The 13,731-nt window shown below is 40.5% G+C and overlaps 1 protein-coding gene across 2 annotated transcripts in view; it reads right to left on the reverse strand.

The window, feature by feature from the left end:
• Positions 1 to 11,600: 11,600 nt before the first annotated feature.
• The window catches only part of LOC111865196, a 132,613-nt gene continuing 130,482 nt past the window's right edge, over positions 11,601 to 13,731 (reverse strand). For both annotated transcript variants that reach the window (XM_023853035.2, XM_023853036.1), the window contains one exon: positions 11,601 to 12,211. In XM_023853035.2, the coding sequence (XP_023708803.1) occupies positions 12,120 to 12,211 (92 nt within the window). In that variant the 3' untranslated portion in view covers positions 11,601 to 12,119. The remainder of the gene's footprint in view (positions 12,212 to 13,731) is intronic.

Below are 13,731 nucleotides of genomic sequence, written 5' to 3' on the forward strand. Positions count from 1 at the left end.
ACTGTAACGAATCAGGAAACCCATACCAAACACTTTCGGTCATATCTGTCTATGGCTCTACAGCCAATTTTTGGAACTTGGTGGCTTTTTCAGTTTCTTGATCTTTAAAAGGTCTGTAGCACCCCTTGGACGGGTATCAGCCCGTCGCAAAACCGCTACCTACACACAGAATAAACACACACAAACAACCATACTTTGAGTGCGATTCGAACCAACGATCCCAGCGTTCAAAGGAGCGAAGACAATTCATGTCTTACACCACGCAGCCACCGTGATCGGCCTCTCAGTTATATACAATTGATAATACTTATCTGTGTTAGCATAGGTAACTGAGGACAGTTTATCAGCTTATTACTGCCAGCGGTTAAGTCCCGGGCATTCAGTGACTTGATTAGTCAAACTAATGAAAAAGGAGTCAGGTATTGATAAAAGCCTCACAAATTCTCTCTGTATTAATGGCTCCCATATTCACATTGAGCTTACATTTTGATTTGCAAGCCTTCTTTCTGCGTGAAGAAGTACCTCCACGCCAATGTCTTCCCTTTGTTTGGCATTTAAAAGCAGAGGAACAACTTTTTATTACCAGAGTATTGAGTTTCGCTACATAAGCTGTGAAGTGTTTTCATTTTGAATTCTCGTCTGTAGTCTGCAGCAGGGCCCCACGTCTGGTGTGAAATATTTTACTGCATAACTTTAATCACATGACAATTATTAATTATGCCCGAGGAAAAAAAATTAAACAGAGGCAAGAATGGGTTTGGAACTTCTTGCTCTAAAGTTGAGGAACGAAACTTACTTCGTCATCGCTTTTTATCTTTTCCACTTCTCTTCTCTTCCACTCTTCTAGCTAGATTTTTAATCCTGCGCAAGAAAGGAGACGTTAATTTTGGACCTTTTGTGATAAATTTTCCGTCAACTTCAACTTAGATTTAATTAGTCATATTTTATAGAATTAAACAACGTTGAATAAGACAAAAAGTGACGTAAGAAGTACTGGATACTGAAATAGAAGAAAATCCAAAGTGAAATCGAGCGTTCACTGTCCTTATAGGGAATTGTATTGTTTTCTAGCCATGTATAAGTAATTCCTTGCACCCCCCTTCATAATTCACCCCCCATACGCCCATTATGCTATAGAAGGCTGACTAAAATCACGACAGGATTCAGCCATTCGGAAAATCGCTTGAAGCAGATGAAACAGAATTATAGAAACCGTAAGTATCCTGAAATATGGAACTGAATATGAGCTTACGTCAGAAGTAAAAACATGTTCTATAGGAACAAGGCAAGTGCACTAGAAACTTGGAAATGGAAACCTCACTTCTGAGCTCATAAGCAGTCCGAAGCGTGGCTGTGGAAGTTATGAGTACTCACTTGTACTCTGCAGCACGAACTGACTCGATAACTACACCACTTGCACAGCAAAGGAGAAGCACGTTGCGTCCTGTAGCAGATCAAATTTGGGGTTCATCGGTGCTGCCTGTCCGAAAATATTTCCTGCGTCCTTAATTCCAACAGAAGTTTTCGGGCTAATCCAGTGAGTTAGATCAAATTCCTTCCGCACTGAGCCCATCTTATTTCTTTATTTCTTCTCTCTTCTTGCTCTTCATCGTTTCCCTGACTTCCTTTCCTTTCCTTTCATTCGTTCCATATTTCATTCTGCTTCCCTGAGGGGTCCGTTCTTCTCCTTCCATCTTTCCTGCATTCTTTCTTCTTTCTCTCTTTCTCTTTTATCTTTCTCACTTTCCACTATTTTCTCTCTCTTCTTCCCATTTCTACCCTTTTCTCTAATAAGAGTAGAAGCAACAGAAGTAGTAGTAGTAGTAGTAGTAGTAGTAGTAGTAGTAGTAGTAGTAGTAGTAGTAGTAGTAGTGGGAATATAAGTAGCAGCAGTAGAAATAGCAGTAAAATAGTAGCAGCTATAGTAAGGTAAGTGTAAAGTTGTCCCTGTGCTTAACTACGTAATTAAGCTCTAAGCCATGAAAGCGAAGGGGGAGTTTATGTATAGATCCACGTTTTCTTGACCTCGCCACTAGCTGGAGGTTAGTGGTCAGCTTCACGTCCCGGCTGCTTTACCTCCGAGGAAAAAGCCCGTTGTACCCATTGGATAGGAGGTTCGGTGCACACCAGAGCCGGTCTGGACGACGTGAAGAGAAAATTCTTGACTCGAACTCCGACCCCTCGGTCGTTCAGCCCTTAGCCAGTCGCTATACCGACTACGCTGTCCCTGCTCCTAAAAGTAGCAATAGTATCAGTAACAATTTTAGTAGCAGTAGTAATAAAGGCAAAGTTACCGTAGGACTTAATTGATTAAGTGGTCAGCTTGACGGGACTGCCGCTTTACCCCTCAAGGAAACAGTCCCGGTTAACCTTGTATAAGATGCTGGGTGGGCCCAGAGCCGGTCTGGACGAAAATAAAAATATCATGCCCCTCTCGGGGATCGAACACGGATTCCTCAGTTTTTCACTCCGTAACATAGTCGCTATACCGATTGAGCTATCGATGCTCCAAGTAGTAGCAATCGTTCTAGTCCTTATAGCAGTAACAATGAAAGAACAGGCCGATCAGTAGGTGTCCTAATACATCCCACTTCGTCACACTCCTGTCCCGACTGCTCCCCCCCCCCCCCCACCTCTCCCAGGCATTTTGTGTGTATTTCTCCTCCACTGATGATGAAGCCACAAAGGTACACGCCTGAGGAACTCAAACAGCCCGTCCTGCATCAAATTTTGTAGCGCTGTGCTCACTGTGATTTCTAAAAGTTGCCATGACAACGGATAAATTCAATATTGCTGGTGCGTTCTTTCTTCAGTCACTCGATCGCAGATTTCTGTTAATGTTCACACAGTGTCTCACAATTCGTGACAGAAGCGACGTTAAACAGGGTTTCTGCAGCCATTTTACTCTTCATTATGTGCGCTTCGGTTATTTTGGACGTTGTCGTATGTCTGATCTGTATTTAATACAACAGAGTTGCGGAAATTGGCAGTATTCCTCCTCTCACGTGGATGGTTATCATTACACTGTGGAACGTAAAAATAGCAGAAACTGTCGTTTTTCGTTTTCCCCGCCCCTTCTCCTTAAATGTGGGTACAGTACTGCTTCAATATCAGCTAACAGTTCTCTCATATCCGTGGCACTGCTCGAACGCTTGGATAGTGTGTTCGAATCTCACTCAAGCCATGGATGTCTGTGTACGTTTATTCGGTGTTTGTGTTGTCCTGTGTGTAGGTAGCGGCCTTGCCACCGGCTGATCACTCATCCAAGGGGTCCTACCGTCTGTATAAAAAGGATTATGAAAACTGAATATGATGCCAGGTCCCAATTCAGGGTCGTAGAGCCATTGATGACTAAAATGAAAAGTAATCACTGGTCCGCTATTGACACGTGTCTGCTGGACATTTCTTCAGTTGAAATAGCGGAGAGGGTGCACTAATATGAATTTCCCTCCCCTGACAGGCGGAAGTAATTTACGTACTGGTTCAGAAAGATTGGGATCATGTTTGGAATGTTGTGGCGAGTGCATATCTGTCTGATATTCATGCAACTGTTCGCTCGGAACGTTAATAGCTTACTCCGAATAAGAATAGAGGCAGCATTAGCGAATGAATGGCGCAATTGTGTCCGAAAAGCATAATCAACATCATAATGTTACGCTACCATCACACAAACATTTGTTTTGCGAGTACTTTATACAAAAGGACCATTAAACAATCAAATTCAGGGACACAATGTTAAATAGCTTGATTAGTAGAGATTACAGTGTGTGTAATAACATTGTCAGATATTACAAGTATGCATCAATATCTTCTTCGCAAGAAGTGAAAACTGTCCCTGTGCTTAACCATGAATGCATAAGGGGGGAGTGGATGTATAAATCCAAGCATTCTCTTTCTCGGCACTAGTTGGACAATGGTCAGCTTCACGCCCCTATCGGTTTAACCCCCGGGGAATGAGCCCCCAGTACCCATTGGATATGAGGTCTGGTGGGCCCCAGATTCGATCTGGACGACGTGGAGAGTTGAAAACTCTTGCTCCTAACGGGACTCGAACTCAAATCCCTCAATCTTCCTGCCCGTAGCCAGTCACGAGCTATCCAGACTTTCTTCTTCACATGAAGTACATAAAATGAACTAATTATAAGTCTGGGATTTAGGTCCATCCTTTCTACGGGACTACTGAAGTGGTGCTGATTCAATTTGGTTTCATGAACCTACACTAGTTAAGGAAGTTTAACGAAATAATCCCTTAATGTAGATCATTATATTTTAGTATGAAAGCAGATGATAAACCTAGTAACTGCTGCGCTGTAGATGGCTGACCTTGCCTGGCAAGGGCAGAAGAAGGAACCTTAGAATTTGGATGGGAACACTCAAAGGATGAGAGTTCTGCTTTGAGCTTGACGTTGCTTGAGAAGCTAGTCTGCTTTTATACTCTCAAGTCTTTGAATATGAGAGAGAGTCAAGAAGGATCCCTGTCGAAACAGACAAGCGATAATGTTGACATGAACGAGAACAATTTCGATGTGTACGACAAAATTTGGGAGGTAAAATTTTAACAAAATAATACGAAGACTGGTAAAATTCATACCCCCTTTTATACACCTGCCCATGTTACCGATACTTGCATTTAAATGGTATTATCTATAAAAGAAATACGTGTATAATGTGGCGTACTTGCGCAAAGAAAGAACCGTGAGAGATGGAAGTCGAAGGTGACAGAGGAAATGGCAAGAAAGGAATTAAGCAGTGAAAAGAAGACTTCATGTGTGCTGTGGTGGCAGTGACACTGTTATAAATCCGTTGTCAGGATACGACTAGTGAAGGCTAAGAAACCTAGTGTGTGTGTGTGTGTGTGTGTGTGTGTGTGAGTGAGTGAGTGAGTGTGTATGTGTGTGTGTAACGGTGAACTGCAAAGTTTGTAGATCAGCGGTAGAGCTGTATTGCCCGCAGTCCCGAGTTCAGTGCTTAAGGAAAATAAATCCAATCATCTAATCCAAAGCCCGTCTGTAAATCACGAGCACCCACCAAATACGTGACAATGTGAAATACACGGAACATAATATGTGTAACTTATTACAAGAATAAGGTCTTGTGGATTGTAACCCCGCGTAGTCCGAAGACCTTTCGAAGGAACTTAACTAGTCGCGTACTTACGCGTTTCTTGCTTGGCTTACTTTCGTCCCTGAAGATTGAGGTGTCATGTTCCTCCAGTCTATACGGCGTTACATCCTAGAATACCGTGAAATGTAAAGTTGGCCCTATGCAACACTTAGCCATGAAGGCGTATAGGGGAGTGGATGTATGGATCCACATTTTCTTGACCTTGGTACTAGATGGAGATGAGTGATCAGCTTCACTCCCCGACTGCTCTACCCCTAGGGAAAGAAGCCCCAGTACCCATTGGATAGAAGGTTGGGTTGACCCCAGAGCCGGTCTGGATGACATGGAGAAGAGAAAATTCTTGACACTACCCGGGACTCGAATTTGGACCCCTCAGTCGTCCAGCCTGTAGCCAGTCGCTATACCGACTGCGTTATCCCGGCTGCACCCAAAATACCCTACTCTGCATAATTACCACTATGAGAACCTCAAATCCAACTTCTGCAATAATGCTTGCGTATTTTATGGGTGGTCATTGCACCTCGGTGAAAAAAGGAAGCAGGATCCAATGTGTCGCGGAATCGCCGCGGAGTTACTCCTATGTTTTCCGTACCGAGATATCCCAACCTCCCCACTCGCAAGAAAGGAAGCAGGATCCACTGTGTCACGGAACCGCCGCGGAGTTACTCCAATGTTTTCCGTACCGAGATGTCCCAACCTCCCCACTCGCAAGAAAGGAAGCAGGATCCAGTTTGTCAGGGAACCGCCGCGGAGTTACTCCTATGTTTTCCGTACCGAGATGTCCCAACCTCCCCACTCGCAAGAAAGGAAGCAGGATCCAGTTTGTCACGGAATCGCCGCGGAGTTACTCCAATGTTTTCCGTACCGAGATGTCGCAACCTCCCCACTCACAAGAAAGGAAGCAGGATTCAGTTTGTCAGGAAACCGCCGCGGAGTTACTCCTATGTTTTCCGTACCGAGATGTCCCAACCTCCCCACTCGCAAGAAAGGAAGCAGGATCCAGTTTGTCAGGGAACCGCCGCGGAGTTACTCCTATGTTTTCCGTACCGAGATGTTACAAGCTCTGGGACCCACCCAGCCTCCCTCCATTGAATGTCCGGGGTTAAAGGCGCCGGGAAGTCAAGCTGACCACTCACATCCATCTATTCCCAAGGTTAAAATGGCGTAGCTATACCTCTATTCCCACATACGCCTTCATGGCATAATGCTTAACTAATTAAGCAAAGAGACAACTTTACCTTACTTTACATAGATGAAGAGTAGCATATTCATGAGGAATGTCATACAAAGTTAAAATATTACATAGGTACGAGTATATGCTGATGGACTTAAATGTTCCTGTCAAATTAATCAAAAGGAAAAGATGCTATGAATCAATAATTTTATGGGGAAATTTATCTAAATAATATTACAGAAGTCTGGTCTCACCTCACAGAAAACTCACCTCATCTCCATTATGAAGATTGGACTATTAATGCTGTCTGTTGTTGAGAACGTTTCTTAGAAAGTAAAATCCTGCGTGATTAACGGGAAATCTGCTGTGGCAATATCTTCTCCCTTTGTTTGCTGAAAATATCTAATGACCTTCTATGATAATGTAATTATGCACCACCAAAGATGTTTCAGGGGATATTTAGGGACAACATTGGCAGTTTGTTCTGAGAAACAATTGAAAAAATAACAGATAAGAATTGCAGATGTAATGTCTTGTTATTTGATATAAAATCAGACAAAATAAAAATAAATGATGGTGTGGAATAAGATTTCTTAAACTCATCACTTCATTTTGATGAAAAGGATGGATTAATTCTGAAAGAAAATTTGTCGCTTAATACAAGAGTTGAGTCATAAATTTAATAATATAATTTGTAATTTAATTTTTATATTAAGTGACAAATTGCAATAATTAGCTATGTAATAACTAATTATTGTATATTTTATGCAGTTACCATCGCCCTTTAGGATTTAATATGATGATTATTTCATAATTAGTAAGAAGAAATATAATTTATTTCGGCATTATTTTTATATCAATTAACTACCAGTTAAATTAGAGATTAGGGCACTGATGGCGCAAACGTCCCACACGTCGCATCCTCAGCTGTATTTACGTTTAGGCCATAGCCATTCTGCACAACACAGAACAGTACACTCTACGTATATTCTGCAGGTCTTGTTTAATCTTCCGTGGCTTTATTCGTGCATGGCACGCAGTGCTTTGAAGCTTAGAGTTTTATTATGATGGAAAATGTTTTGAGTTATAGGAAAAGGAAATGAAGTTTGTTTACGAAGCAAATATTGATCTACAGCTTTGGTTTCGAACACGGAATAAAAACGTGGCGAATATTCGCAAAGTTTTCAATGTTAATAAAGAAAGAGGTTCAATTTAAACTTCTGAAGAAGATAACTTCGATTTGTTTTTGTAAACACGTTACTTCGAAGAACTGAACAAAAACGATAGAATCTTGCTTTATCTGAGTTTTGACTGCTGATAGAAAAAAAAATTGTTTTCACATTAAAGCTTTGATGAAGTTTGTTGACACTGGTATGGGTTTTAAAATGTATCTTGCTAAAGGGAACGCTGTCTCTGCTTAACATCTCTACAGGAAATTATACGTTTTCTCTCGCGTTTAAACTCTATAATGCAGCTTCAGAGCTACCGAAAACTCGTAAGACGTAATGCCTATTGTGACTGACATAAATGTTCTTTTATACTTGAGCGTATAATAACGGAAAAGACCTTAGCCCACAATCCTAATTTTCTATTAAATGAAAAACACTCGGCCCAGTCGGCATAGCGACTGACTACGGGCTGGACGACGGAGGAGTTTGAGTTCGAATCCCGATGGGGTCAAGAATTTTCTCTTCTTCACGTCGTCCAGACCGACTCTAAGGCCTACCCAGCTTCCTATCCAATGAGTACCTACAGCTGTTTCCCCGGGAGTATAGCGGCAGGGACGTGAAGCTGACCACTCACCTCCAGCTAGTGCCGAGATCAAGAAAATGTGGATCTATACATCCACTCCCCCATGCGCCTTTATGGTGTAGTGCTTAATTAGTTAGGCACAGGGACAACTTCACCTTATTTCATCTGGCGTTCTCACTGCTCTTCAGTAGTTCACGTTAATCATTTTGATGGTTGCATAAATAAGCCTAAGAAGAGCAAGGGGTTTCATCAATCAAGGAATGCTTTTATGTTTCTTCTGCTTCTTCATTGGCCCGTCTACAGCTGTCATGCCAACAATTTAGAGCTCTACGGAGAGGGCGCTACCAGCAGGTCTGTCAGACTACATCACTCGAGTTCCTGCTATCGACTTCCGCTTGCAGACATTCGTGTAGCCCTCGTATTGCATGTTCAGTGACGAACAAGCAGAATATTACAACTGGCATCTTGTAAGATGAATTCGCTCTGGCGGAAGAACCTGCGTGATTTATAGTTCCTTTTTCAGAAGAAAACGTTATATAACAATATGGGCAATAGAGGTCCCTGTAATAATTCCAATGTCCTTCTTAAATTAATCATCAAAACTTTCGTTTACTCCCATCAACAAATTCAAATTTAACAAACATAACCACTTAACTGATATATTGGGTTTTTGGACTTTATCCATCGTCCTGGTTTTTAAGATAACTAATAAAAACACGACGTTTCGGAAACTGGATCTGTTTCCGTCCTCAGGTGAAGGAAACACCTATTCTGTTGGGTCCGTTAGAAAGAGCTAGCCTCAATCACTGGATCAGTGATCCAGGATCCAGTTTCCAGGACGGAAACAGATCCAGTTTCCGAAACGTCGTGTTTCATTAGTTATCTTAAAAACCAGGACGATGGATAAAGTCCAAAAACCCAATATATCAGTGTGTTATACACCATCGTCAGAATCCTATAGTAATAACCAATTAAAATCACAATATTCATTTCAGAAACCTACGTATTTGCTACAACTGACCAAGGAAAACACAACTTAAGAGTGCGTGTCATTCCGTAAGCACTTGGAAGTGCGGGTAGACGGCAGACCGGGGATACATGGCCGTCAGCACGCGAGGTTCGCGATGTCTATCACGGCACGGCCGCTACGCAGCGCAGAATGTTAGGATGACCCACGAAGGCTGCAGCCGTGGTTTAGTGGAGGCGCTATTCCGGGATCTTCCTGGACGGACTGAATAAATCCACGAAAACCCTCTCAGCGGAGATTAAAAGTGAGCATATTCCGAGAAAAAGTTTAGAAACTAACCGCTACACTAACTTGCTCGGTCCCTTTCCGATAGGATTTTTTTCCTTATACGTTGCAAGAAACTCGAAAAACAAAACTTACTGTTCTTCCGTAACTAAGTTACTATCAAAATAAAGTTTTTATGCTAACGCATCATCCTGATACATATTTAAAGTTATAGGAGTGTAAAAGGTGAAGTTGTCTTTGTGCTTAACTAATTAAGCACTATGCCATTCAGGAGTATGGGGAAGTGGATGTATAAATCCACATTTTCTTGACCTGGCACTATCTGGAGGTGAGTGGTCAGCTTCACGCCCTGGCCGCTTTACCCCTGAGGAAAGAAACCCCAGTACACACTGAATAGGAGGTTGGGTTGACCCCAGAGCCGGTCTCGACGACGTGGAGAAGAGAAAAATTCTTGACCCTACCGGGACTCGAACTCCGACTTTCTAGGTCGTCCCGCCCGTAGGAATTCGTTATATACCGACTACTAATCTGTAACACTCTCTGGATACAACCTGAAATATTTAATGTCACTAGACATAATAATAATCCAGTTACATCAGTTTCCGATCTTCACTGACTCCTTGCATCTTAATATGACCTTCCGACCATCGTCTGCGTGGTTTAGTTACTGCTTTTCCAAAGATTGTATTTCAGCATCCTGCTGCATTGGTGTATCACTCTATACAATCACTTCCGTATTTAATGCAACTCTCTTCACAATCTCCCGTTAATTTTAATTAATATTAAAATCATAATTAATTGCTACATGTTTCGACCTTGATTTGCCATCCTCAGGAAACTGTTCATTTTTCGAAACCGTCTCACTGCACTAAATCTTAAGTCAAAATATTTCAAAGCTACTGCATTTTTGACCACCTTAAACAGAAGTAACCAATTTGATATTTGTAGCGGACGTGTAATATGTTTTCTGTGAGGTACGAACTAAATTTTTTAATATTATTTAGAGGTGTCCAAACCAATCTGTGTCTCACTTAGACCATTTCCCCTCCCGTCTCCTTCAGGACTCTGAGTGTGCTTGCTTTAGAACTGATTACTCAGACGGAAAGAGTCCTCAAGGAACTTTTTGGATTTGCCTAGTATCATACGAAATTTTCTACAGGTTTCTGTAGCAGTAGCGCTATGTGTTTGAAAAAGGGAGATACCCGGTTCGAATTTTTTTGCTTCACCAGTTATCCAGAATAGAATCTTTAGTGATTGGTCTCGTACAGCCCACATGGATGCCGCGATATATCCTTCAAATAGGTCACGACAATCAATTTCCAAGTCCTTACCTACTCATCATCTTTCAGTTTGATTTTGGACCACATAAAATTAAGAGTAATAGTAACATAAGAATAAATCAATTGAGGTGAATGTATTTCCTTACTGCAGGTCTTCGTATGAGAGAAAACTGTTAAAAGAGTAAGAGTTTTTATAGAGGTGTGGATGCTCTTTAGAGGAGTGGATCATCAGGGTACGCGTTCAAGCGACTAAAATTAATTGTTTTGCATTTTCCGTATGTAGCAGCATGTAAAATTCGCTACCTTAACGAGAATATTTCAGGAGAAAGTTATGCTATTATTGAAAACGATTATTTTCTCCTGGGTTGTGACGTCAGCGTTGAATCCTGAAGACTGAGGCAGTATGTTCCTCCGAAATATCAATAAACTTCTACCAGTCTATATGGCGTCATATCTAAGAACATAATAAGCTACATACATGTAGTGGCCTCCGTGAGAAGTTCAAATCTCACAAATTACAATATTGCTCCAAATGATCGAACTCAATCTGTGAAGTTGAAATTAGGTATAATACCAAATGTTCTCTATAAGAAGAAAATGGACCAGGAGTCAGGATGAAAAATGCCGCTTTTTTGGGATATGGCGCCGTGTAGATCTTGTATAAACCGACGTTTCGGAGGAATATATCGCCTCCATCTTCAGGGTAGAAAAATCTGCCAGCGAGAAACCAGCGCCAGCAGGTGGTGCAGATTTCTCTACCCTAAAAATGGAGGTGACACGTTCCTCCGAAACGTCTGTTTACACAATATATACATGGTGTCACATCCCAGAAGACGGCATTCTTCATAGTCACCGCCGTGAAAACCTCAAATCTTACAGGAGTCGGGATGTTTGTGTAGAATAGAAAAGTTAACTTGGGGAAATTCTGTGGTTATTGGAACAATGGATACAAATTCTGGGGGAAGGAAAGTCCAGCATATATTGAGCGGACGTGTTGGTGCGAAATAAACACAAATAATATTTTAAATTATGTGTATTAGAAGACATTCCATCACGTATGTTACAAAGTCTCTATAACTCAACTATAGCATATATATTCTGTGGGAGATATTCTGCTTCATACTGAAATTACCTCACATTAGACGGTAATTTATTTGAAGGAGTTAACATTGGTCTAGTTAGAGGCTTAGCTTTGTTCTGACGGATTAGCTTGGATTGGTATGAAGTGAGGTCGGTGTTTATCTCAGTTCTGAAGATAAATTATATAACTCGGAGTAGAGAGGGATTTGATGAAAGTACAAGGGGTTGCAGGAAATACAGTTTTGTACATAGAAACAATTAGAATTTCTCTCATAAATCAGTTCTCCATGTTGAAGATATTTCCATATATAACAACCACAACAGTTCTCCGAATGAATCAATCACATAAATTCAAAAAAGCTCTTTTACTTTCATTTTTTCTTATTCTTGTCTTTCACAACGCTCAGAGCTACATCCACCTTTGTAAAGTCACTTTCTTCCACATTAGATCACTTTACTAGGTGAAATCAAATTGTGCCCCTACGGCTATACTCAGGTCTTTAGATACAATTGCTGTCTCCCGGTACCATCTGGCTGTATCCACGACAACTGTAAGATAGAAAACACATGCTATTCCATATGTATGTTACCCGTTTGTTAAAATGTTTCCTACGTGAAATGGGACATGCTAAATGAGACGAATAATATACGATGTATCAACAAGTGAACACTATTAGACATTGGTCCAGAATAACGTTACCACTTCAAGCAGTGTGTTCAGAAAATGATCTGGATCCTAATCAGAGTAATTAAAATAAAAATGAAACAATATTAATTTCACGTTGTCCATAACACACTATATTTTATTCAAAAAGTAAATATAACCTGAAATATATGTATGTAACAGAACAGTAATTACAGGCTCATACATACTCGTAAATTTACGCAATAACATAGAATGCTAAAAAAATACATGTCATATGAAAGAAATTGAACCTCGTAATTCACTCTATATAGCATTGTATATTACATCTCGGAAGCCAATATGGCTTAACTGACAGTAAACCTCTACACCAGAATGAATTATGAACTATTGCAAAACTGGGTCATTTTATCTACAGTGTGTGCGAAAAGCGGATGCAGTCAATTTGATATTGTGGGAGTATGACCAACTGTGGAATTTTTTTGAAACCCTGTTACAACATCCACAGATAATTCTCTAAATTTAAGTTGGCAATATTTGTTGATTATTGTCCAATCGCAGTCAAGTCAATTGGCAGTCGCTAAAGAAGCACTGATATTTTATACACAGCATCTTATTAAATTACGTACATATATATATATATCTCTCTTTTGACATATTACAGTTCAAAATCAATTTCTGAAAACTTGGGTCTTCTGAATACCTGGTAGAAGTTCTTAGATTGAGGATCTACTCGTCGCAAGTCCTCTAACTATATAGAAATACACAAACACGAAGATACCTCGAACAAACGTCCATATCCCGGGTCGGATTCAAACCTATGATACCAGTGTGTGAAGTTATTAGGCGTCTTAAACAGAGCGACAATTGTGATCAACAATCTTTATTTTTTAATATATATGTATGTATGGTGTACACAGAAATCAATGGATTTTACATACACGTTCTTTTTGTGACATCAAAGTATATTTTCATAAACATAGAATTTATTTTTTGGTATATTGTTTCAATATTAAGCATTGAAATTGAGCGTAATTATTCTTCTTCCAATTTCAGTACTGCACCAATTATATGAGGCTTTATAATGCTAATGTACCAAACGATTTAAATATTATGACTAGTCCCACAGAATCTGACAATAAAATCCAGATAATGACGAGTGATATGCAAAAGTATTACCAGAAAGCTCGTGGGGTGGATGCTACAAAGGGTGAATGGATGCACCGTCAAATTTTATTATTGTGTAATGCGACAAACAGAATACTGAACGGGGAATTACTGGGCCATTTCTGAATGGTCATAAAGCCTGTTTAATATACACAAATGTCAAACTCAGTATAATCACATGGCTGCTAGATTCTGTTAGGATCTCAATCTGGGACACACAGAGTGCACAAAACATTCGGATTATTCCCTGAAGAATATC

This window comes from Cryptotermes secundus, unplaced genomic scaffold (genome assembly GCF_002891405.2).
Source record: "Cryptotermes secundus unplaced genomic scaffold, Csec_1.0 scaffold238, whole genome shotgun sequence".
Taxonomy (NCBI): domain Eukaryota; kingdom Metazoa; phylum Arthropoda; class Insecta; order Blattodea; family Kalotermitidae; genus Cryptotermes; species Cryptotermes secundus.